The sequence below is a fragment of the Triturus cristatus genome, chromosome 3_1 (assembly GCF_964204655.1).
Source record: "Triturus cristatus chromosome 3_1, aTriCri1.1, whole genome shotgun sequence".
NCBI lineage: Eukaryota > Metazoa > Chordata > Amphibia > Caudata > Salamandridae > Triturus > Triturus cristatus.
The window spans coordinates 735,881,845-735,908,353 of record NC_140583.1 but is presented as its reverse complement, the minus strand read 5'-3'; the positions used below and the strand labels follow the sequence as shown (position 1 = coordinate 735,908,353).

General features: G+C 46.5%; 1 protein-coding gene across 4 annotated transcripts in view; it reads right to left on the bottom strand.

The window, feature by feature from the left end:
- Nucleotides 1–26,509, bottom strand: part of AP2A2 (adaptor related protein complex 2 subunit alpha 2) — a 495,736-nt gene that overhangs the window by 137,983 nt on the left and 331,244 nt on the right. For all 4 annotated transcript variants that reach the window (XM_085644892.1, XM_085644893.1, XM_085644894.1 and 1 more), the window contains exons 3-4: nt 19,955–20,097; nt 15,132–15,325 (exon numbers count right to left, since the gene is read on the bottom strand). In XM_085644892.1, coding sequence (XP_085501018.1) covers nt 15,132–15,325; nt 19,955–20,097 — 337 coding nt within the window. The remainder of the gene's footprint in view (nt 1–15,131; nt 15,326–19,954; nt 20,098–26,509) is intronic.

The window sequence follows — 26,509 nt, the reverse complement described above, 5'->3', positions numbered from 1 at the left end:
TCTCTTGGAATCCCGGTCCGGCGGGGCGGTCGGGAAAGAGGATTGGGAGGTAGAGGCCTGGATAACCAGGCTCTCGGGGGTAGGGTGTTGGGACAGAAAACTGGGGTCGCCCGGAGCAGGGCGGTGGCGCCTGGCGACGTTCCTGTCCACAGGAGGGACTGTGGAGGGCTTGGATCAGGTGCCCTGCAGAACGTCAATGAGGGCCTCATTGAATTGCAGCAGAGGCTCAGTGGAGCTTGCTGCAGACTGAAGCACCTCAGTGAGGACGTTAGTCCTCACAGCCACAGCAGGCAGCTCGAGCCCAAGGGCTGCGGCCGCCTTGCACAGCACCACAGAGAAAGCAGCGCCCTCCTCCGAAGCCACAGTCGGAGGAGAGACGAATCCAGTGTCCGGAGAGGTATCCAGGCCACTGGCCTCCCCCAGTTCATCTGCCCAGTCCTGTGACATTTGAGCCTGAGCGGCCATAGGATCCTCGGATCACTCCCAGTTGTCCCCATCATCCGATTCCTGGTATACAGGAGGAAGGTACGGAGCCGGACGGTAGACATAATGTGTCTCTAGTGGCGCCGAACGCGGCGTCCATCGACGCCGTAGCGGCGCCGGGTCCGGAGTGGGACTGAACTGGAGCTCGACGTCGAGCGGAGTCGGCGTCGGGGGTGGTATCGGTGTCGACGCCGGCGGAGGAGGCGTGACGAGGTCGACCGGCGTCGGCAGGGACTCGGGAACGGGTCCCTCGGGCGCTTGCGGCGTCGAGGCCGGAGCCGTCGACGGCGCCGGGGCCGGAGCCACCGGCAGGCAAGGCAGCCCTGTCGGGTCCGCGGGGCCCGAAGGCGCGCCAGCGGGCGTCGACGGCGGGGCCAGGCTCCTCATGGCCGAGAGGAAGGCACTGACCTCTGCCGGCGTCGCGTCAGTCCCAGGGACCGGCGGGTATGGGGACTTGCGCGGCACCTGCGGCTCGGCCGGAGCCGCGGGGGTGGAACCACCCTGACCCTCGGCCGAGAAGCGCGACCGGCGAGGGGAGTCCGAAGAGCGGTGTCGCCTCTTGGACTTCTTGGAATGCTTCGACTTACCCGAAGACTTGGATCCCGACGACCGATGGTGACGTCGGCTGCGGCTCTGCGACCGATCCTTGGACCTCCTCCTGGACCAGGATCGAGCGGCGCGCGGAGCCGAGTGGCGAATCTCGAGAAGCTTACGGGACCGCTCCCGTCTAGCCTTCGAGGTCAGGGCCTTGCAGTCGGAACACGACTCCGCGTCGTGGTCGAGGCCCAAGCAGTAAAGGCACCGGCGGTGATGGTCCGTAACCGACATCAGGCGGCTACAGTCAGCACAGGCTTTAAAACCAGGCATCCTACCGGCACCGGAGTCGATTGACAAGATCAAAAAGGATCGAAAAAGTTAGTCAAAAAGTGACTAAAGGGGTAGCTCTCCCGGATCTGCGCTTATTTGGTTCGGGTGACAATCATATGCTATGTTAGTTTCACTTACTGTGATGTTCAGCCTTAATCCACATTTTTTTAACCATATATGTATCATACGCCCAAAACGTGTCGATATTCCCATAATTTGAAGTAAATGATTGATACTACACAGCAATATGGCATTTACATGAAAATAGCTTTGAGACAAGGAAAGAAGGAGCCAATCTGGGAAAATGTAAAAGTGCTTAATATTACATTGACACTTAGTGTATGATGGTATTAAAGTATCAGAAATGCAATTCCATATTGATTTGATGTGCTATTTTAAAATGTGATAAGTTTGTTCTCAAAATATGCCCCACTTGGGAAGAATTTCATAGACCAACCTTTCTGAATTTATCGGGCATCACAAACACACGATTGAACGGAAATTATATTAACAGATATGAACCGCAGGAGCTAGTGGACCCACTGGGAATATCGATTGGTATATGTTATGATCTAAATATGCTCAAGGCGAAAAACATTACATTTGACTGTTGGATATTATTCACTCGGACATCCAGTATCTGCACATCACAGTGGAATATAGAATTGACTCCTGCAGTACTGAACCAAATGAATGCACCATTATTCTCACTGGATATGCGATTTTTAAGCTCATATGTTAATAACATCTTAGGGGAAAATAAACTGGACATGGATCATGTCAATGACAACAAACTGGATAGTCTCTCTTTTCTTCCCACGTACAAGTCGACAATGTAAGGATCCTTTTCAGGTCGAGCCTAGCACAGCACGCATGCGCTGCTCTATGGGAGGCTTCTTGTGAGCACTCCACACTGTTCCTAAACTTTTTCATGGGAGTTTGTTAACTCCCACATATTCTATTAGCCTTTGCGTGTAGCTTTCAGTAATGAAAGCACGCAAATGGCCAAAGACGGCAGCATGTCTCACCTTTTCCATTTACCTTAACTCCCCTGGCCTAGGGAGGTCTGGACTCATGTTCCAAAGTAAACAAACATGCTCGCTTTCGCGGTCGGGTTTGTTTTAACTTTATTTTTCAGCCTATTTAATGTTTAGCAACACTAAGCAACCAAGAATAGGTCATGGCTATATATATATACAACTAAGTTGAAACTTTTTATATCGCACCTGAACTAAACCAAAAACCATACTGATTTTTTACTATTTATATTCACAATACACATTACAAAACAAACACGCTCCCCTTATTGCTGAAAGTTGTGTGTGCGCCGGTGGGAAAGTTCAGCATCCCCCCGCCTGGAATAGACAGACTGCGCTCTTCTGCTGCTGTGGCGTGCGCCTTCCAGATATAGCCTCATACAGACGTAGACAGCTGCTCCTTCCCCTTCCTCCCCTTGTTTGAGATACTTTCCCCGAGGCTGCTGCTGTTTCAGGGGCGTAGATTTGGTGTACAGCGGCCATGACCCCATGGTCTGTCAGTACGCTTGCCTAACCTGAAGGTGGGTGCCTGAAAACAGGCTTGTGTTGGGCTTAGGTAGGGGCATGGAAGGGAGGTACACACACTACGTTTCTGTTTCATTGTAGTTTGTGAGGAATTGGTTGTAATAGACATAACCAGTCAAACTTTGAGCCGGTCGTTCTTTACCATCACTGCATTTGCTTAGTTTTGTTGGGTGTGTGGGTCGAACAGGCAACATTTGTGAGCAGTGGGATTTGCTTTTTATGTTTTTTTTTTGTGCGCACAATTTTCCGGAAGGTGTTTTCTTTCTGTGTTTTTCTTTCTTTTTTTGTTGGATAGTACTCAACAGCAGCTTTTGAGCATTAAGAAGGCCATAGACAGCGGCATTAGTCACCCTGTCTCAGAGGAAACCACAGAGTGAAGGACAATGGGGGAGAGCGCCATGAAGATGGACATGGAGGACACCGAAAAATTGTCCAGCACAACTACCACTGTTAAACAAAATGTGACTGGTTGCTCGGTCTTCTTTCTGATGTTTGTAAACTCGCAGCTTGTGGGCTGCATGGCTAACCACTTATATGGTCCCAAAGGCGAGACCTATTGGCTATGCCAATGCTTGTTCTATTTATAAACAAGTAGGATACCACTCTGTTCAAGAAAGGTCCTAACACAATTTTTAACTCTTGCTTGACTACCTTTTTTCCAGTACCATTTTCAAAGTGAATGAATTTCGCGCATTATTGTGCAAATGGGTTTTGTGAGTTATATTCACTGTGCGTCCCTGTCCCATAACTAGCACATTTTATTGGTTTTCTGCATTTAAGTCAGAACTCTAACTTAGTTCTTAACTGCGCTTTTTTCAGTTAATTCATTTTTTTATATATTACTTGTTTTCTAACCCTTACTGCACATGGCTGTTAGAAATGGGGGTCTCTAGTTGGCAAGGGTTTGCACCTTTGTCCAAGTAGGGACCCTTCCTTCTAGTCAGGATAAGGGAGTTACACTCCTAAAATAACCCCTGCTCACCCCTTGGTAGCCTGGCATGAGCAGTCAGGCTTATCGTAGAGGCAATGTGTAAAGCATTTGCACATAACTAACAGTATTACAGTGAAAGCACTACAAAAGGACACCACACCAGTTTAGAAAAATATCTAATATTTTTATATATCGAAAACAAGACCAAAATCGATTTAAAAAAATCCACCATACACTTCTCATAAATCTTCAATAATTAAAAATAGACTTGAAATACAGTTCTTTGAAGTCGATAGCTCCGTCTGGGGCTATCATGGCGTTGTGAACAAACAAATCCAAACAGTTCTGGCTGACCGCAGCGTCGCAGGCCAGCTATGGTGTTGGGAAGACCCGCAAAACAGTACCTTTAGAAATTGTAGGGCATAGACGACCTCTCAATGAGCCGTGAAGGGCCTGCTTCGGTGCAAGAGTCATCGGGCCCTTGAAGTCACACACGTTCCAGATCGAACTCCTCGCGGTTGAAGTCAGGAGCGTCGGTGGGCATCGGGGCTGCATTGCCAAGAGCAGCGGTGCAGCGTGCAGTGCCCTCAGGTCGCGGTGCAGGCAGCAGCTCGGTGACGGCCGGCCAGCGGGGTCGGTGAAACCAGGTCTGCGGTGCGGAGTGATGCGGTGCGGAGTGATGCGGTGCTCGTCGCGGTGCTGGCAGGTCACGGTGCAAGCAGTGGCATCATGATTGCTGAAGCGCTGTAAATGGCACCGGATGGCCACGGCTGTGGTGCGGGATGAGGATGGTGAGTCTTTCAACTTACGAGTGGTGGCCTCGAACTACGGTACAAGCAGCAGCGTCTATGTCGGCATGGAGCGACGTCGTTGGTCATACCAGGGCGCCGGCATGAAGCGAGGCGTTGCCGAGTGCAGTGCCCACAGGTCGTGGTGCAAACAGCGGCTCGGTGGCAGCGTCAGCGTCGGTGAGACCAGGGTTGCAGTGCCCTCTGCTGTACCTTCAGGACATGGAGTCGGCAGTGACAGCGTTGGTTTGCTTTTTCTTCTGTTGTAGCACAAAACACACAGTCCCCAGTGCTGGTAACAGATTAACTTGAAGTATCTGCTGTTCCTGAGACTTCTTGAACAGAGGGCAAGCTCTAAGGGAAAGACAGAAAAAGGAAGTTGCAGAAAGTTCAGTCCTTTCACTGCCCAAGACAGAAGCAGCCAATGCAGGCCAACACAGAAAAGCACACAGCAATGTGGTAATCCCTTCCTCACAGCTTCTCCAATTCTTCTTCTTGGCAGTCTTCTTGGTTCCAAGGAAGCCCTCTTAAGTCTTGTATATCCCTGAGACTTCCAACAGGAGGCAAGCTCTACTTCAAGCCCTTGGAGAAAACTCTAAAAGCAGGATGATGAAAGTACAATTCAGTCCTTTCCCTGCCCAACACAGAAGCAGCAAACAGTAGGACTACCAGGTAGAGCACACAGCAAAGTGGGAGTTCCTCCTGAGGGCTTTTCCAGCCCTTCTTCCTGGCAGGTTCCTTATTTCAGCAGTAATCTAAAATACTGGTGTCTGGGCTCCATTATTTATACACCAAAAGCCTTTGTTCTCTGGAGGCAGAGTGTCTGTGCTCAGCTAAAAACAGTTCTGTCCTCTCTGGCCCAGCTTCCCGGCAGGAGGTGGAGACAGCATTGTCCAAGGCAGACCGGGCCTATTCAGGTGCAAGGGAAATCCCCTCCCACCACTAAATGCAGACAGGGCCTATTCAGGTACTAGTGAAACCTCCTCCCACTTCTCTGAATGCAGCCCAGGTCTATTCAGCCCAGCCCTGACTCATTCAGGAAAAGCAGGACACACATCAACCCCCCCTCACTGGTGGCCATCTGAGAGAATGCACCTCCCCAGCCCCCGTCACTCCAAAGCCAGACAGTCAATACACAAACCAGTAGAGGCACATAGAATGGCTAAGCAAGAAAATACCTACGTTCTAAAAGTGGTATTTTCAAACACAGAATATAAAAATCATCTTTATAAACAACCGCAATGGACCGCAATCCGCTAGCTCCTCCTCCGGGTCGCCCCAAGGGAAGCTGGTACATGAAGTTCTTGAGTGGTTCACCCCAGTGGGTGCCAGTAAGTACTTGTTGAACTGATGATCTCTAGACCCGATACATGTCCCGGGTTTTAAAATATTGCCCGAGACATGGCTCGGGTTTCGGGATAACTTCCCTCCTCAGTAGAGAAAATAGTTAGGGGTGGAAGAGAGGGCCGCCAAGCAACCGTCAAGGGCCTCAGTGCCCACACAGGCACGCAGGTGCGTCATCCAGGAGCTCGTCAGCTCAAAGCTCGAGGGAGCCATTTTTATAAACAACCGCAATGGACCGCACTCCGCTAGCTCCTCCTCCGGGTCGCCCCCAAGGGAAGCTGGAGTGCGGTCCATTGCGGTTGTTTCTAAAAATGGCTCCCTCGAGCTTTGAGCTGACGAGCTCCTGGACGACGCACCTGCGTGCCTGTGCGGGCACTGAGGCCTTTGACCGTTGTTTGGCGGACCTCTCTTCCACCCCTACCTATTTTCTCTACTGAGGAGGGAAGTTATCACGAAACCCGAGCCATGTCTCGGGCGATATTTTAAAACCCGGGACATGTATCGGGTCTAGAGATCATCAGTTCAACAAGTACTTACTTGCACCCACTGGGGTGAACCACTCAAGAACTTCATGTACCAGCTTCCCTTGGGGTGACCCGGAGGAGGGGCTAGCGGAGTGCGGTCCATTGCGGTTGTTTCTAAAAATGGTTCCCTCGAGCTTTGAGCTGACGAGCTCCTGGACGACGCACCTGCGTGCCTGTGCGGGCACGGAGGCCTTTGACGGTTGTTTGGCGGCCCTCTCTTCCACCCCTAACTATTTTCTCTACTGAGGAGAGAAGTTATCCCGAAACCCGAGCCATGTCTCGGGCGATATTTTAAAACCCGGGACATGTATCGGGTCTATAGATCATCAGTTCAACAAGTACTTACTTGCACCCACTGGGGTGAACCACTCAAGAACTTCATGTACCAGCTTCCTTTGGGGCGACCCGGAGGAGGGGCTAGCGGAGTGCGGTCCATTGCGGTTGTTTATAAAAATCATCTTTACTAAAAGATTAATCTTTATATACTGAGTTCAGGCATGCTAAACTTTACTATCCTATCTTGTCCCACTGGCAACTTATATTTATATAAGATGTTATAAATAAACTCCCATTCTACCCTACGGGATAGATAGCCTTTCCATAGGGAATAACGAAATGCACTGTAATTCACTACTGGGACATGTCACACACACCTGTACATGTCATACCTTTAACATACACAGCACCCTGCCCACAGGGGTACCTTGGGCCTACCTTGGAGGCGACTTATGTGTAAGAGAAGGGAAGATTAGGGCCTGGCAAGTGGGTGCACCTGCCAAGTCGACATGGTAGTCACAACTGCGGACAGACACTGCAGTGGCATGTCTGAGTTACCTTTACAGGGCTACTCATGTGGGTGACACAATCAGTGCTGCAAGCACACTAGTAGCATTTGATTTACAGGAGCTGGCACACTCAGTGCACTTATCTAGGGGCTTACCAGTAAATCAAATATGCCAATCATGGAAACACCAATCCATAATACAAATTTCACAGAGAGCATATGCACTTTAGCACTGAATAGCAGTGGTAAAGTGGTAAAGTGTGACTTGTGTTCTTTGTGTTTACACCTGAGGCGGAAAGCCGGGTGTTAGGCCACTCGCAGCATTCTCTTTTTAATACAAATCCGAAAGTTCCCGTTATTTCTGTTTAGCGCCGTATTTTAATAGCGAACCTAGCATCTCTGCACTCCCCTGACCCTCGGATACATTGCCATAGACCCTGACGCTATACTAGATCAGTGGCGGCCATATTGGAGTAAGTAGCCAGTCCCAGCGCTCTAGTCCCCAGCGCCGAGACTACAAAAGGAGGCATCGCGAGCACTCGCGAGACTTGTGTTCTTTGTGTTTACACCTGAGGCGGAAAGCCGGGTGTTAGGCCACTCGCAGCATTCTCTTTTTAATACAAATCCGAAAGTTCCCGTTATTTCTGTTTAGCGCCGTATTTTAATAGCGAACCTAGCATCTCTGCACTCCCCTGACCCTCGGATACATTGCCATAGACCCTGACGCTATACTAGATCAGTGGCGGCCATATTGGAGTAAGTAGCCAGTCCCAGCGCTCTAGTCCCCAGCGCCGAGACTACAAAAGGAGGCATCGCGAGCACTCGCGAGACTTGTGTTCTTTGTGTTTACACCTGAGGCGGAAAGCCGGGTGTTAGGCCACTCGCAGCATTCTCTTTTTAATACAAATCCGAAAGTTCCCGTTATTTCTGTTTAGCGCCGTATTTTAATAGCGAACCTAGCATCTCTGCACTCCCCTGACCCTCGGATACATTGCCATAGACCCTGACGCTATACTAGATCAGTGGCGGCCATATTGGAGTAAGTAGCCAGTCCCAGCGCTCTAGTCCCCAGCGCCGAGACTACAAAAGGAGGCATCGCGAGCACTCGCGAGACTTGTGTTCTTTGTGTTTACACCTGAGGCGGAAAGCCGGGTGTTAGGCCACTCGCAGCATTCTCTTTTTAATACAAATCCGAAAGTTCCCGTTATTTCTGTTGAGCGCCGTATTTTAATAGCGAACCTAGCATCTCTGCACTCCCCTGACCCTCGGATACATTGCCATAGACCCTGACGCTATACTAGATCAGTGGCGGCCATATTGGAGTAAGTAGCCAGTCCCAGCGCTCTAGTCCCCAGCGCCGAGACTACAAAAGGAGGCATCGCGAGCACTCGCGAGACTTGTGTTCTTTGTGTTTACACCTGAGGCGGAAAGCCGGGTGTTAGGCCACTCGCAGCATTCTCTTTTTAATACAAATCCGAAAGTTCCCGTTATTTCTGTTTAGCGCCGTATTTTAATAGCGAACCTAGCATCTCTGCACTCCCCTGACCCTCGGATACATTGCCATAGACCCTGACGCTATACTAGATCAGTGGCGGCCATATTGGAGTAAGTAGCCAGTCCCAGCGCTCTAGTCCCCAGCGCCGAGACTACAAAAGGAGGCATCGCGAGCACTCGCGAGACTTGTGTTCTTTGTGTTTACACCTGAGGCGGAAAGCCGGGTGTTAGGCCACTCGCAGCATTCTCTTTTTAATACAAATCCGAAAGTTCCCGTTATTTCTGTTTAGCGCCGTATTTTAATAGCGAACCTAGCATCTCTGCACTCCCCTGACCCTCGGATACATTGCCATAGACCCTGACGCTATACTAGATCAGTGGCGGCCATATTGGAGTAAGTAGCCAGTCCCAGCGCTCTAGTCCCCAGCGCCGAGACTACAAAAGGAGGCATCGCGAGCACTCGCGAGACTTGTGTTCTTTGTGTTTACACCTGAGGCGGAAAGCCGGGTGTTAGGCCACTCGCAGCATTCTCTTTTTAATACAAATCCGAAAGTTCCCGTTATTTCTGTTTAGCGCCGTATTTTAATAGCGAACCTAGCATCTCTGCACTCCCCTGACCCTCGGATACATTGCCATAGACCCTGACGCTATACTAGATCAGTGGCGGCCATATTGGAGTAAGTAGCCAGTCCCAGCGCTCTAGTCCCCAGCGCCGAGACTACAAAAGGAGGCATCGCGAGCACTCGCGAGACTTGTGTTCTTTGTGTTTACACCTGAGGCGGAAAGCCGGGTGTTAGGCCACTCGCAGCATTCTCTTTTTAATACAAATCCGAAAGTTCCCGTTATTTCTGTTTAGCGCCGTATTTTAATAGCGAACCTAGCATCTCTGCACTCCCCTGACCCTCGGATACATTGCCATAGACCCTGACGCTATACTAGATCAGTGGCGGCCATATTGGAGTAAGTAGCCAGTCCCAGCGCTCTAGTCCCCAGCGCCGAGACTACAAAAGGAGGCATCGCGAGCACTCGCAAGACTTGTGTTCTTTGTGTTTACACCTGAGGCGGAAAGCCGGGTGTTAGGCCACTCGCAGCATTCTCTTTTTAATACAAATCCGAAAGTTCCCGTTATTTCTGTTTAGCGCCGTATTTTAATAGCGAACCTAGCATCTCTGCACTCCCCTGACCCTCGGATACATTGCCATAGACCCTGACGCTATACTAGATCTGTGGCGGCCATATTGGAGTAAGTAGCCAGTCCCAGCGCTCTAGTCCCCAGCGCCGAGACTACAAAAGGAGGCATCGCGAGCACTCGCGAGACTTGTGTTCTTTGTGTTTACACCTGAGGCGGAAAGCCGGGTGTTAGGCCACTCGCAGCATTCTCTTTTTAATACAAATCCGAAAGTTCCCGTTATTTCTGTTTAGCGCCGTATTTTAATAGCGAACCTAGCATCTCTGCACTCCCCTGACCCTCGGATACATTGCCATAGACCCTGACGCTATACTAGATCAGTGGCGGCCATATTGGAGTAAGTAGCCAGTCCCAGCGCTCTAGTCCCCAGCGCCGAGACTACAAAAGTAGATAGGCACACCTCCGCGCAGCGGACGCGAACAGCGGCGCCGGAGTGGCGCCGAAGTCAAGCCAAAGTCCTGCCCGTCTGCGCCCGTCCGCGCTAAGTCCGGGCCTAGGGCCATAAATTACGTCCCATTTACCCCATGTCACCCACTAAAGATTACTTATTATCATTGAACACCCATTCTTTGAACTGTCCCCAAACCATCGTGGTAGAAAAATGGACTGAACCCTTTTCTTGCCCACAATGTAAGCAACACATATTACCCTCCACGACACAACGCCTTAATAATACTGGGAGGACCCTTAAGGGAGCACTTATAAATGCACGCTCCATGTGCAAGAACGCTCAACATATATATGACCTCATTACTGAAATGGATCTCGACTGCCTAATGGTAACTGAGACGTGGCTCAAAGACTGGACCAATCCCGATATAGTTTATGCCCTCCCCTCGGGCTTTCTAATTCAGAGATTGGACCGACCTCATCAACGTGGAGGAGGATTAGCCATAATTTATCGTGACTCCTTTAAATGCACCACTGCGGAAATATCTGAAATAAAAGAAGCTGAATGTCTCAGTTTCAGTCTGCAAGCCCATGACTCTTTCACTTTTTCTGGTCTATTAATATATCGACCCCCCGGACAAGCTACCCGCTTCTTGGACAGCTTTGGGGAAGCTCTCGCTAACCTAATTCTACGCTCGGCCAATTTCACTCTACTAGGAGATATAAATATACATTTGGATAACCCCAATGACCCCAACACGGTTTACTTCAAAGACATATTGACCATACTAGGCTTGACGATTCTAACTCAGGAGCCTACTCATAATGCCGGGCATATATTAGATTGCATATGCTCGAATATCAATACACTAACTGTTGATCCTCCTCTGACCCAAACATGGTCAGACCATAAACTTATGAGTTTTAATCTAAAAATAGACTACAATAAAGAAACTAAGTCAATTCCCACCACCACAAATCCCACCCCCTGCTGGAAAAAAATCATCGAGCACCCGGAATTAATGAACTGGGTACAGACAGCAAAACCAACACCAGTGGGAAATGTGTGCACTGATTACGCAAACTATAACAACTGGGTGAAATCCATTGGGGAAAAACTGACAACAGGAGGAGCCAAATCTAACAAAATACAAAGGAAAAAATCCGCTCCCTGGTACACTAAATCCCTAAAAGCCACGCTAAGAGAAGTGAAACTCCTGGAAAGAAAATGGCGTCGCCATTATAAAAAGGAAGCTAGGGAAATCTATAAGAATGTTAGGAGGAATTACCATACCTCCATCAAGTTGGCGAAAACTAACTATTACACCAACTTGATAGAATCGACCAACAACAATCAAAAAGAAATATTCCAAATAGTCAATGGCTTCAGAAAACCCAAAATACTATCACAGGAAATTCCACCGTCTCAAGCCCTCTGCGACAAAATAGCGGAATATTTCGAACAGAAAATTACAAACTTTACAAAAGAGTTTCCACAGATTAGTCAACCAGCATTAAATACAGCTGACCCTACCATCCAAATAGACTCACCTTGTACTACCACATGGGATAATTTTACTTTGATTAATTCTACCGAGTCTGCTCAAGCTATCTCTAAATTGAACTCAGGCTCCCCTCTTGACCCCTGCCCACCCCTACTGCTCAAGGCTATAAAAGATGAGGTCAACCCAATTATAAACTCAATCCTGAACTCCTCCCTACAAACAGGAGATATCCCCGCATGCTGGAAGGTCGCGGTAGTCAAACCCCTTCAGAAAAAAACTATTCAGGACCCTACGACACTGTCAAACCTCCGACCCATATCACTTCTTCCAGCACTATGCAAACTCACAGAGACATGTGTAAACAAACAACTCACAGCATATCTCGAGAACAACAATTTGTTACATCCCAATCAAGCAGGTTTTCGCTTTCACCACTCAACTGAATCTGCCCTTATTTTCTCAACGGAAACTATCAGGGCCGCTTTGGATCAGGGCAAAAGAGCCGTCCTGATCCTACTGGATCTCTCTGCGGCGTTCGACACGGTGTCCCATGATATTCTACTTCATCGCCTGAGTAGTGCAGGCATAGGGGGCACCGTGTTGAAATGGTTTACCAACTTCCTCAGACAAAGAAAACAGACTATTCTCCTAGGTCCACATTACTCTGAGGCAAGAGAAGTTCAATCTGGGGTACCTCAGGGCTCTAGCTTAAGCCCCATATTGTTTAACTTATATATGGTCCCCCTAATGAAACTTATCTCCTCTTTTGCTATCAGCTCAATTGCCTACGCCGATGATACTCAACTAGTTGTAATCCTAGATGAGGACGCGGCAATTGCTGAACGTTCCCTCAGAGATTGTCTGAAGGCCACTTTCGAGTGGATGAACACAAACCACCTGAGATGCAACACTGCAAAGACGGAAATTTTACCCTTTGGGAAAAATAATCTGTTTTCTCCCCAAACCTGCTGGCCACCTAATGCTGAAGCCCCGCCGAGTACCATAAAGAGTGCCCGAAATTTAGGAATTAAAATTGACGAGGCACTATCCTTCAAGCAACAGACCAGTGAAGTGGCTGGCTCCTGTTTCAATATCATCAAAAGCCTTCGGAAATTCTTTGACTTCCTCCCCCTACCAGCAAGGAAAACGGTAGCGGTGGCATTGATTACATCTAGGTTGGACTATTGTAACGGACTGTATGTGGGTGCCAACAAGGCCCTCCTACATAAGCTGCAGATGGTGCAAAATACTGCAGCAAGGCTGGTGCTAAAAATGCCAAGAAAATCCTCAGCATCCGCAGCACTTGACACCCTCCACTGGCTCCCTATCCAAAAGAGAATCCTATTCAAACTACTGATCATCTCTTTTAGAGCATTCCATAAAAGAGGCCCTACCTACCTGACTAACAAATTTAATCGTTACCACCCCGGACGTCATCTAAGATCTGCTACGGCCAACCTAATGACCATTCCAAAGTTTCGATTGGCCACTAGAGGGGGAAAGTCCCTGGCGGTCAAAGGCTCTAGAGCCTGGAACACACTTCCACCTCAAATTCGTGAAATCTCCTGTGAGAGCAAATTCAGGAAAGCCATTAAAACCTGGATTTATAACCTAACTGCCTCCACCTGCAAAACCCTGGTCTAATATCTACTTTAGGGTCTATTACATCTCCCTTCTGCCTACGAACCACACAAATTGAACCTAGCGCCAAGATGCTCCTCGGAGCGATAGAGCGCTATATAAAATCCCCCCAAACATAAACAAACATAAAGTGCCCAGAGTCCTAAAACTAACAACAGCAGGTCAGGAAAAAATAGGAGGAAGAAGCAAACGTTTGGGGAACTGCAAAAAAAGGGCCATTTCCAACAATGGCCCTAAGCCAATTACTAGCATAGTCAGCTAAGCTTAGGCCTCCCAAGTTTCATGACAATCCAGTCCATGGGGAAAAAAGTGTTGGGGGTGGTGTGCTGTGACAAAACAAGTACTTTCCCATTTTAACTCTTATAGGTAATATTGTTCAAGCCTTAGACCTGAACCGCTGAACAGATTGTGGCACGAAAGTAAAACTCTACAAAGAAGCCAATTCTCTATTAAACTAGTATGCAACATTTACAGATCGCAGAAACCTAACAGAACTGTAAGCTGAACTATTTTGCTGTTGAGACAGTAAGTAATTTAGTAGTTAGGAATGCCCGATTGATCAATGGAAAGTGAAGCATTTCTTTGCATAGGTTTGTGGTAGAATATGTGATGAACCTAGACAAACGTCAGTAGGGCGACAGTGGATGGCAAAAGGTCTTGATACAGTCAAAGAACGATTGGAAGGGTAGATGGGTTCGGAGAGCAGGAGGAGACTGTTAATGCTGCCCAATAGTATTCTTTTATGAGGTGTCTCTTCAACTCCTTCCTATATTGGAACAGGATTGTGGCAGTCCTGATGGTGATGCTGTTCCAGAACCATTCATGCAGAAGTTCTATTGTACTGTTTTTTTCTTTTTTGATCTTCCTCTTATTCACTCCAATGGTGTTCTGACTGCAGGTGTTCTGGGAGTCACTCCAGAAGGTCAACTTATCAGCCAGACAGGTGAGTGTACTTGTCAAGATTTTAATGATGCAGTTGGTATTTAAGGATGTGCATGACATTAGTTCGAGCCCTACCAGCCTACAATAGTTCAAGCTTTAAAACGTACGTATATTGAGCAGAGAACAAGCACTGATTGTGTCTAGTCATCTCTCGTTTACTCCCCATCTATATAAACACACATGCTATACATGACTAAGCCCACAATGCCTTCCTAGCACTCTTAACGAAAGTCTGCAAACTCACTGTCCTTCTCTGGTACTTTCACTCTCAGAAGACCGTACTCATCGTATACACCACAACCTAAAATCAGTGGCGGCTGGCGGCATATTACATCGGAGAGGTGCAAAAAAAACATTTTACAAATCAAAAAGTTAATGATACTGGAGGAGAATCTAGCTTCACATTTGCTTTTTTTGTAATTAAAGTAGGCTAAGCCCTGTACATACAGTACAGATCTCTCTTATGCATGAAGAGAAGCAGCCACATTTTAGTGATCATGTTATAGGAATAACAGTTCTTTCTACGTGGCCGAGAAATAGCCATTTTACAGGTTACAGCAAACTGCATGTAAAAAGGTATTAAAAAATATATATGTAAACTGAATCAAACATTAATGCACAAAACATTTTGCGTAGTACAAACTACATAGTCCCCAAACAAGAGTTACCACAAATGGATTGACGTACCCAGCTACCAATATTTTTGGTATTTCTCCAGCAAAAGCTTCTCCCATTTCTCGGCTGCCCACATTGGCGATACAATGCAAAGCCAGGCCCATGAACGTGGGGTTGCGGCTGGCCAGGTCATTTTTTATTGCGTTGTTGATGAGACGGATGAGCTCACTGTTGCAGTTCACAAGTACAGAGATGAAGAGGTAGCCCTGCAGGTAAGGAGGTATGAATGAGGAACAAACACCAAAAGAGTACGTCATCGATGGTCAAGAAAAGAGCTGGTTCTCCACCTTCTTGTTATTCACCACAAAAGACCTGAACAGCTGCATACAGACACGTTGTACAACCTAAACACTTAAGAAATATCCTGGCTAACACATGGTGTTGGTTCTTGTACAACAGAAATTACTTTATCATCTAGATACCAAAGCTTGAACTGTCAGGAAACACTGAAGAATCAAACACAGAGTTTTTGTATTCCGACAGTGTACTCTAATCTGTGAAAATAGTTCGGAGTGATAATACTTCTTTGTTTAATGCACTTCTGTAACTTCTGGGGACAAGGATTTGCCCACTTTACAGACCCTTTATCACACAAACAAAATAAGTTCCCGTTACAAATAACAGGTTAGCTTAAGATGTTATCTCACGCCTCAAGACAGCGGTGTCCAACCTTTTTAAGTAGGGGTGCTAAGTTACAATATTTTTGTTAGCCAGTGGGGCAAACGAGCAGGTGATCCTCCCAAAAAAGGTTTGAAGAGAATCTCTAAAATAATGGGCCAAATGGTGCACTTTCCAGCCACATTTTTCTTTGATTGCTTATAAAAAGAATGCCATTGAGCTGGGCAGTACAAGCATTAAACGCACTACATCCAGAACCTAATCCATGTCACCAGAAACATTTTACACAATAGAGAGGATGGAAAATAAGAAAATGCAGATCAGAGAAGGAAGTGTGTAGGAGGCTAGGACATCTTTTGGCTAAGGTATGTATCGTGTATGTCCTGATGGCATGGCCCGAGTGTGGGGTGGCTGGTTTCAAGATCTACTAAAACCTAAGCAGACTACAATAAACAAGTCAGCTAGAGCTTTCACGTTTGTTTACAGCCTAGATTCAAGCTGCAGCAGGAGCGGCTTGTAGCATGCAGGGATCCTTTTTCTTGGCTAATGCAACAGGCAGGCAAAGGCGCTACTCTAGGAAGAGGGCCTCTTGGAATCACTCTAGACTTCCAGGCCTAAGGGTCTCGGGAGCGAGCAGGGAGGCTTCTGCATTCCTGTGCCAGGCCCCACCATTTGTCTTGAGTGCATCGCGGCCGCGCTTCATTTGACTTGCATACACAAATGCTCCATGTTTGCACCCCCTTCCACCGAGCTCTCCCACCCAGTTGGTTCGGCTGCTTGTTTTAATTAGCAGCTTGTTATGTATATATTGTTTTGGGCAGAACATACCCTTTTAAATTGCACCTGCAGGTACCCAGACATCATGCAGGCAGCAGCGACATCAAGGCCTAGTAATTACTAATGCAAAAGATAAGTATGGATTAGTCATTTACTTAATGATCAGACAAATGAAAGCACCTCTTGAAACTAAATCATGGGTGTTTGTATTACCCAACTCAACGGATCGTGTTTTATCGACCTCGGGAGGATAAAATGGTAGTTCGCCCCATAGAGAGGGCTTTAAGTGGGCCGGGTCCTGTCGGAGCTGAGCACTGGTAGTTCTCAAAAGCAGCAGCTGAGATGGGTCCCTATCGGGCTCTCTATTTTTGCCTGCAGCAGTACCATTGCTTTTGATTTAACTTCAAAGAGACTCGCGTTAGTTATTTTACAGTCTCATAATTTCCTAACTGAAGCATTTTCAATAATATATACAACGAAGCAGAGGTTGTTGCTTTTTTTTTCTTTTGGAACTAACAACCATCGACACCGCCAATAGTCCTGGATTGTTGTAGGTATAAGGCTACTTGTTGCATTATATATCGAGATACAATGAGAGAAACAGCAACATACTAGTCGGGTAGCACACTATGCTAAACACAGATTTTTAGCTTTTGTGTTTTTAAGCCTTAAGCCCTTAATTACATCGGTCATGCCCCTTTAAGAGATCCCCCCTGATTTTTTCATCCCACTTAAAGCCCTGCCCAAGCAAGCAGGGCTTTAAGTGGGATGAAGTGGGATGCAAGCAATATAATGACTTCTGCCGCAGACATACTCCAACTTGTTTTGCTTCTCTGCTTACACTATCAGGTTCCTTTATTTTTAAACACGCATCTGCAAGAATCGATGAAGGAAAACACACTCCGTTAAAGAGCAGTTTGACAGGACGCATAGCTAGCTGTAGGAGGCTCGGTTGCATCACACATGGCACCGTTCTATACTTGCGTTAAACTGTGCTTGGTTCCAACATGACCCCTTAGCATCTTGTGCTAATGGCCATAGCTCCTAAAGCGAACTGATGAACAAGAAACGTCTAATCAATACTCTAATGCACTATAAATACTCAAAATAAGTCGGATCCAAATGTCTTTTGAGTTGCAGGTTTCCCACCCGATGCTATATCTGGGAGTGACCCCCTGCTGCTGAAAGAGAACCTTTTCGGTTTTCAGGTCGCAGATGTGCCTCTAGCTGGTAGGCTGTTGATACCGGTCATACCTTTGCTGCAGGCTGTGCTGAACACACCTCACTATGGAAAGTGACCCAGCTACATTTGAGCACTCAGTCATTGCAAATACAGATAAAAATTGGACTCTTACATACAGATAAATGACACTTTGCATATGTAGAAAAGATCTCCCTGGATTTCCTACTTGCTGATAGTCTAACCCTCATTGGGACCATCGAGCTGTGACTTGGTGAACCACATTCTGTCTTCAGAAACTCAAGACTTTTAAACACATTCTGTATCCTCAGGATCACAAACAAGCAGTTGCAGCCACAGCAGTTGTTTCTGCCGTCCTAACTGCCCATGCGAGACAAATGTGTCCCACCGCTGGCCGTTCTTGATGAGACTTCCAGGTTTCAGCACTAAAACAAGCATTTGCAATGCAATAGGTCTCGCATTCAGGCGAGTGTAAGCTATTGGCATTGTAAGTGACAATGCCTTTTATTTAGGTTTTAAAAACGAAAACAAAAATAAAAGGCATTGTTATTTGCAATGTCAAAAGGTCAAACTCGCCTAAATGCGAGACCTATTGCATTGCAAATGCTTGTTTTAGCCAAAGGGCCACAGAAAAATGCACTGGTAAGCCACTTTGCAGCCCATGGGTGGTATGTTAAGTAAGCCAGACAAAGCCATCTAAAAACAAATATTAATCTAGCTGTGTTTACATCAAACTCTACAATTATCATAGCTTTAATGTACAAACAAACATTTCCCTAACAAAAATCCTGAAATGCTTGCTACAATATATTACAACAACAATCAAAGCTTTCAATCCCAATTTAAAAGTCTCAAATTTCAGTAAACCACATTTAATGCTTGGATAAACAATAACCTTTTTGATGAGTCATGGACACACATCACCAAGACCAGTCAAACGCCCAAGACCAACTTTCCTTTTCTCCCAGGCTTACAGGGTGCATGTGCCTTTCAAGTTTCTGTCATCTTGTTGAGAACTTAATTACCAACCTTTCTTCAGGCACTATACTTCTCTCCTTGGTTATTGACTGGTAAACCATTACCGGGTTCTGGCAAACATACTATACTGCAGCTCAGTATCCTGTCTTTGTACCCATCTCCAAAACTTTCTATGGCTACCCCAGGATGCCCAGCAGTGCTTTGCTATAACCTACAATAAAATAATATAAAGAACAAAGTACCCCCTACCATATATTATAAGGATATTGCAAGTCACAGAGGAGTTCCATTACCTTAGAGAGGAATTTATTAGGTTATGCAACTCAGAGGTGACTTGCAATATCATGATCATATATGGCAGGGGGTACTTTATCACATATATTACATGGTCACCCTAACCTTTCCTAAAAACCACTTAAAATCTTGGCGCGTAGCTCTTTCATATGAAAGAGCGAGCATGTTTGCAAAAAAGAAGAATACAAATAAAACCTCTAGTGCAAAATTAAACACATCAAAAACGTGTTAGTAATTTGTTGCAAACAGATATTAGAAACAGTTCAATAGAAGTCAGTTTAAATGTATTTATTTTTTAAGCTGCACTAGCTTGGAAAGAGTAGAAACATGCAGAGATTCTAGCTTTTCTCCAAGGAGTGTAAAAATTAAACATACCCTCTCTGCTTGTCTTTGTAAGCTATTAAAATAGAGCAGAAGAAAGAAAAGCAACGTTCGGTTTCGTTCCTTTAAACAGCTGCTTCAATTATGCTCAGGGACCAAGCCTGCCTTTCACCTCAGCTGCCATCTATGCTAGCAGCAGGCATGGTGACGTCAGAACTCAACGGAAGTTACTTTTGATCGTCAAGGTCTGAGGCCTTTTCCTTATAATCGGCGACTGGGTGGCGTGACAAGTCGCCGATTATAAAGAAATTAGAGACTGCCCTTTGTACAGGATTTATAGATTCCCATGTATTCTAAATCAAATATCATTGATGATACTGGTGAATTTATGACAACTGCCTCCTAGAGTGGAACTTATTTATTAACCAAATATGGTTGAAGTGGAATAGTTAACTGGTATTCAATCTCAGATAACAAAACTTTCAGCGCTCACTAAACAAACAATTATTTTCACTATTTGGCCACCAGCCTCAAAATTAGGGCATTTTTGTTATACAATCAACTCAAGCAGAAAGGTTGATGAACGAGTGCAACGAAGCTGAAGTGAAACTGGCCCTGTAGGGACAATGGTTTAACAATCACTCACAATCTGTTTTTCTGTGTACTTGTTGGAGCTTAACAGATTCACTGCTTCCATGTGTCCAAAGTCGATGTCGTGGCCCAAGAGGAAAATGAACAGCAACTTGCAGACATATTTCTTTTTGCTGTAGCCATCCAACGCCTTGTCACCTAGTGAACAATGAGTGAGAAGGAAGTTGGTTAGAGTGTGACTGGCACGCCCTCCCTGACCAAAAACACTGACCTATAAGTGGATACCGCTGCACTTCCAATGACAGAAGTGAAGTGATATGGACTCTGAACTGTGAGCAAGGAAGAGAAACATTACTTACCAGGATAAATTGGCTATCCAGCCTATGAAAACTTCTTCGATTCAAAATAACTGGAATAATTTGGCACCTGTGGCGTTTTTGACAGAGTATAAGTGCAGGGACTATTCATTTAGGAGAATACAGTGTATTAATGAACATCTGATAAAGGGTCCTCTTCGTGTCTGATAACACTGCCACCTGTCTGCAAAGCCAGAGGTTAAATGAGATAAGGCAACGAGAAGCCAGTCTGAAATTTGGTCAACCCATAACTGTCAGGCCAATACCAGCAATTTTAATTAAACATAAAGGTGGGACTTTACTGGGAAAAACAGATGTGTTGGTTCGTGTTTGCATGATTTACTTTAAAAATCCAGCTGACTTAACACACATCTTTCAAACACACAAATAAGACCGGCCAGGTTGTAATCTTGAAATAAAATGGTGCCATACCAGACTTAAAAATTTGGGAATGTAATGATTCCAGAGGGCGCCAGGCGAGAAAGCAGATACCTACCTGAGTGAGTAAGTCGTTGAAGCTCATCTGAGCTGACTCCAAATAAGGAGCGAGGTCAAACTTCGACGACATGAAATTATTTTTCTTGCCATTTCGTTTTGATTTCCAATTACAAGCCATGGCTCAGACAATTTGATACTTGCAGCCATGATGTTTGTTTTGGCAGACAATGGCTACTTTGGCAAAAGTTTATGGCACCCTGTAAAGAGGGGTGTAAGACGGATCAATTACCCAATGCCGCGAATATAGTTTACATATTACACACAATAAAGCAATTAAATCACATCCCTTTCATTTTCACAGCAATTAAAATTACATACTAGCAATCATGAAAAATGCCATTTATTAACAAAAGAATGGAATTCCTCTTAACAGAAGTCTTTGCACTTAATTTAAACTGGCCAGCAGAAATCAGACCTGGGTGCCTCGACCGGGAAGGCGGACGTTACTTCACAACACATCTACAGTAAGCCTGGGCGTTGAACTACGCTCCGTTCGCGGAACTTGCGAAGTTTTGGTAACTTCGCGCTTCGCGTAGAGCGCGAAGTTGCAGATTGCTACGCAATCTAGCGCGTAGCGTAGTAAATTTGCTTCCTCGCGCGCTCAATATTCATTCTCACGCGCGCGGTAATGTCTTACCTTGATTCTGCGATCGCCAACTTGCTTTTCTGTCTGTTTGCGAGCGCCACGAGATTTGTACTATGGCTGCCCAAGCCCGCGAGAGTGTGCGCCCCCGAACACGTCATTGGTGCGCGCGAACTGACTTCCGGCGGCTGTTTTGGTAAGATCGCGATCCCGAACATGGAAAAACTGCAATCTGGCAAAGAATATCTCGCGAGCTTCATAAAACCTTCTCTAAAATGTTCATTTTGCTCAGAAAACTCCTCAGATTGTGATCTTGCTGTAGTCTTTGTGTAAGAAAGAGTCCTTTAATTTTTTTAACACTTTTTTTTCAAGAGGAAGGAAGTGCCCCTGACACTGCAACTTCCTGTTCCTGTCCAGCAGGCTCCTCCCACGTGCTTTGTGCATGTGTTGTTCACTTTCATTTGGATTTGGAGCTGGAAGGATCACTTTTTGTGTCTGTCTGCTGCATCACACCATTTTTTTGGATTTATTTGAGGAATTTTTGATTTGAGATTTAATTGACGACAAGTAAGTTGGAGAATTGGTGTGATTGTTTCATTGGGGCTTGTTTGTACCTACATTTTTCTGGGATTTTTATTGTTTTAAAAAATTATTGTTGTGGTGGGTGGCCTGTACTACTTTCAATATGGGCCTAGTTGTTTTTCTCTGCAATTTCAGCCAGTAGGGTACCCATAGGTCCATGTTTTGTGGTGTCTGTAGAATTTCTACATCATGTAGGGCATGGATGGCATAGGATTGAAATGCTAAACGTGGCTGTGGTGTATTTCACTGTTGGTGTGTGTGTGTGATTTACCTTTGTTGGATGTGTGTGCTTGTGGCCTAGTAGTCTTCCACTAGGCCCAGAGGTAGTCAGCCTCCAAGCTGTGGTGCGTGATTTTGAATGTACAGTTGGTGTTGTCTGGTGATTTTCCTTTACTCCACGGATGGCTTTGGATTTTGTTGCAAAAGGTGTGTTTGGGGTGCAATAGCATTTTTTGGGTGTGTGCTAAACAAATTGGGCTATTTTGGCCTGCATTTAAGGCAAGGGATTCAGCTCGCGAACTTTCGGTAACTCTGCACAGCGCGACAACGCGGACTTACAGTTTTCGTCATTTTTGCGCTCGCAATATGCGTGTTCGCGCACGCGAGAAAGCCTTTTTGTACAGTTCGCGATCCCGAACACGCAGCTTTTGCAATCTGGCAAACAATATCTCGCGAGCAACATAGACCCTTCTCGAAAACGCTTTTTTGTGCATTTCTGCACAAAAAACTCCTCAGGCTGTCATTGAGCTGTAGGTTTGGAGCAGGGAGAAGCTGTTATTTGTCTGGAAACCATTTTTATGAGAGGAATTAAGTTCCACAGACACTCCAACTTCCTCTTCCTGTCCTTTCCAATCACTTTCTTGTGTGTTATTGTGGTGGGGGGGCTGGGCATGTGTGTGGCGGCCATTTTGGGAAGGCATGCATTGTGCCTTTGCCATAGGCGTCCATTGACTGTCTCCCATTTCTTGTGGTTGTTGTGGGTGTGTGGCGGCCATTTTGTGAAGCCATCCAAGCAGTGTGCTTGCTTTTGCCATCCGGTTCCAAGCTTGTGGCCTAGTAGTCTTCCACTAGGCCCAGAGGTAGTCAGCCTCCAAGCTGTGGTGCGTGATTTTACATGTACAGTTGGTGTTGTCTGGTGATTTTCCTTTACTCCATGGATGGCTTTGGATTTTGTTGCAAAAGGTGTGTTTGGGGTGCAATAGCATTTTTTGGGTGTGTGCTAAACAAATTGGGCTATTTTGGCCTGCATGTAAGGCAAGGGATTCAGCTCGCGAACGGCCATTTTAGGAAGGCATGCATTGTGCCTTTGCCATAGGCGTCCATTGACTGTCTCCCATTTCTTGTGGTTGTTGTGGGTGTGTGGCGGCCATTTTGTGAAGCCATCCAAGCAGTGTGCTTGCTTTTGCCATCCGGTTCCAAGCTTGTGGCCTAGTAGTCTTCCACTAGGCCCAGAGGTAGTCAGCCTCCAAGCTGTGGTGCGTGATTTTGAATGTACAGTTGGTGTTGTCTGGTGATTTTCCTTTGCTCCACGGATGGCTTTGGATTTTGTTGCAAAAGGTGTGTTTGGGGTGCAATAGCATTTTTTGGGTGTGTGCTAAACAAATTGGGCTATTTTGGCCTGCATTTAAGGCAAGGGATTCAGCTCGCGAACTTTCGGTAACTCTGCACAGCGCGACAACGCGGACTTACAGTTTTCGTCATTTTTGCGCTCGCAATATGCGTGTTCGCGCACGCGAGAAAGCCTTTTTGTACAGTTCGCGATCCCGAACACGCAGCTTTTGCAATCTGGCAAACAATATCTCGCGAGCAACATAGACCCTTCTCGAAAACGCTTTTTTGTGCATTTCTGCACAAAAAACTCCTCAGGCTGTCATTGAGCTGTAGGTTTGGAGCAGGGAGAAGCTGTTATTTGTCTGGAAACCATTTTTATGAGAGGGATTAAGTTCCACAGACACTCCAACTTCCTCTTCCTGTCCTTTCCAATCACTTTCTTGTGTGTTATTGTGGTGGGGGGGCTGGGCATGTGTGTGGCGGCCATTTTGGGAAGGCATGCATTGTGCCTTTGCCATAGGCGTCCATTGACTGTCTCCCATTTCTTGTGGTTGTTGTGGGTGTGTGGCGGCCATTTTGTGAAGCCATCCAAGCAGTGTGCTTGCTTTTGCCATCCGGTTCCAAGCTTGTGGCCTAGTAGTCTTCCACTAGGCCCAGAGGTAGTCAGCCTCCAAGCTGTGGTGCGTGATTTTACATGTACAGTTGGTGTTGTCTGGTGATTTTCCTTTACTCCATGGATGGCTTTGGATTTTGTTGCAAAAGGTGTGTTTGGGGTGCAATAGCATTTTTTGGGTGTGTGCTAAACAAATTGGGCTATTTTGGCCTGCATGTAAGGCAAGGGATTCAGCTCGCGAACGGCCATTTTAGGAAGGCATGCATTGTGCCTTTGCCATAGGCGTCCATTGACTGTCTCCCATTTCTTGTGGTTGTTGTGGGTGTGTGGCGGCCATTTTGTGAAGCCATCCAAGCAGTGTGCTTGCTTTTGCCATCCGGTTCCAAGCTTGTGGCCTAGTAGTCTTCCACTAGGCCCAGAGGTAGTCAGCCTCCAAGCTGTGGTGCGTGATTTTACATGTACAGTTGGTGTTGTCTGGTGATTTTCCTTTGCTCCACGGATGGCTTTGGATTTTGTTGCAAAAGGTGTGTTTGGGGTGCAATAGCATTTTTTGGGTGTGTGCTAAACAAATTGGGCTATTTTGGCCTGCATGTAAGGCAAGGGATTCAGCTCGCGAACTTTCGGTAACTCTGCACAGCGCGACAACGCGGACTTACAGTTTTCGTCATTTTTGCGCTCGCAATATGCGTGTTCGCGCACGCGAGAAAGCCTTTTTGTACAGTTCGCGATCCCGAACACGCAGCTTTTGCAATCTGGCAAACAATATCTCGCGAGCAACATAGACCCTTCTCGAAAAACGCTTTTTTGTGCATTTCTGCACAAAAAACTCCTCAGGCTGTCATTGAGCTGTAGGTTTGGAGCAGGGAGAAGCTGTTATTTGTCTGGAAACCATTTTTATGAGAGGAATTAAGTTCCACAGACACTCCAACTTCCTCTTCCTGTCCTTTCCAATCACTTTCTTGTGTGTTATTGTGGTGGGGGGGCTGGGCATGTGTGTGGCGGCCATTTTGGGAAGGCATGCATTGTGCCTTTGCCATAGGCGTCCATTGACTGTCTCCCATTTCTTGTGGTTGTTGTGGGTGTGTGGCGGCCATTTTGTGAAGCCATCCAAGCAGTGTGCTTGCTTTTGCCATCCGGTTCCAAGCTTGTGGCCTAGTAGTCTTCCACTAGGCCCAGAGGTAGTCAGCCTCCAAGCTGTGGTGCGTGATTTTACATGTACAGTTGGTGTTGTCTGGTGATTTTCCTTTACTCCATGGATGGCTTTGGATTTTGTTGCAAAAGGTGTGTTTGGGGTGCAATAGCATTTTTTGGGTGTGTGCTAAACAAATTGGGCTATTTTGGCCTGCATGTAAGGCAAGGGATTCAGCTCGCGAACGGCCATTTTAGGAAGGCATGCATTGTGCCTTTGCCATAGGCGTCCATTGACTGTCTCCCATTTCTTGTGGTTGTTGTGGGTGTGTGGCGGCCATTTTGTGAAGCCATCCAAGCAGTGTGCTTGCTTTTGCCATCCGGTTCCAAGCTTGTGGCCTAGTAGTCTTCCACTAGGCCCAGAGGTAGTCAGCCTCCAAGCTGTGGTGCGTGATTTTACATGTACAGTTGGTGTTGTCTGGTGATTTTCCTTTGCTCCACGGATGGCTTTGGATTTTGTTGCAAAAGGTGTGTTTGGGGTGCAATAGCATTTTTTGGGTGTGTGCTAAACAAATTGGGCTATTTTGGCCTGCATTTAAGGCAAGGGATTCAGCTCGCGAACTTTCGGTAACTCTGCACAGCGCGACAACGCGGACTTACAGTTTGTCATTTTTGCGCTCGCAATATGCGTGTTCGCGCACGCGAGAAAGCCTTTTTGTACAGTTCGCGATCCCGAACACGCAGCTTTTGCAATCTGGCAAACAATATCTCGCGAGCAACATAGACCCTTCTCGAAAACGCTTTTTTGTGCATTTCTGCACAAAAAACTCCTCAGGCTGTCATTGAGCTGTAGGTTTGGAGCAGGGAGAAGCTGTTATTTGTCTGGAAACCATTTTTATGAGAGGGATTAAGTTCCACAGACACTCCAACTTCCTCTTCCTGTCCTTTCCAATCACTTTCTTGTGTGTTATTGTGGTGGGGGGGCTGGGCATGTGTGTGGCGGCCATTTTGGGAAGGCATGCATTGTGCCTTTGCCATAGGCGTCCATTGACTGTCTCCCATTTCTTGTGGTTGTTGTGGGTGTGTGGCGGCCATTTTGTGAAGCCATCCAAGCAGTGTGCTTGCTTTTGCCATCCGGTTCCAAGCTTGTGGCCTAGTAGTCTTCCACTAGGCCCAGAGGTAGTCAGCCTCCAAGCTGTGGTGCGTGATTTTACATGTACAGTTGGTGTTGTCTGGTGATTTTCCTTTACTCCATGGATGGCTTTGGATTTTGTTGCAAAAGGTGTGTTTGGGGTGCAA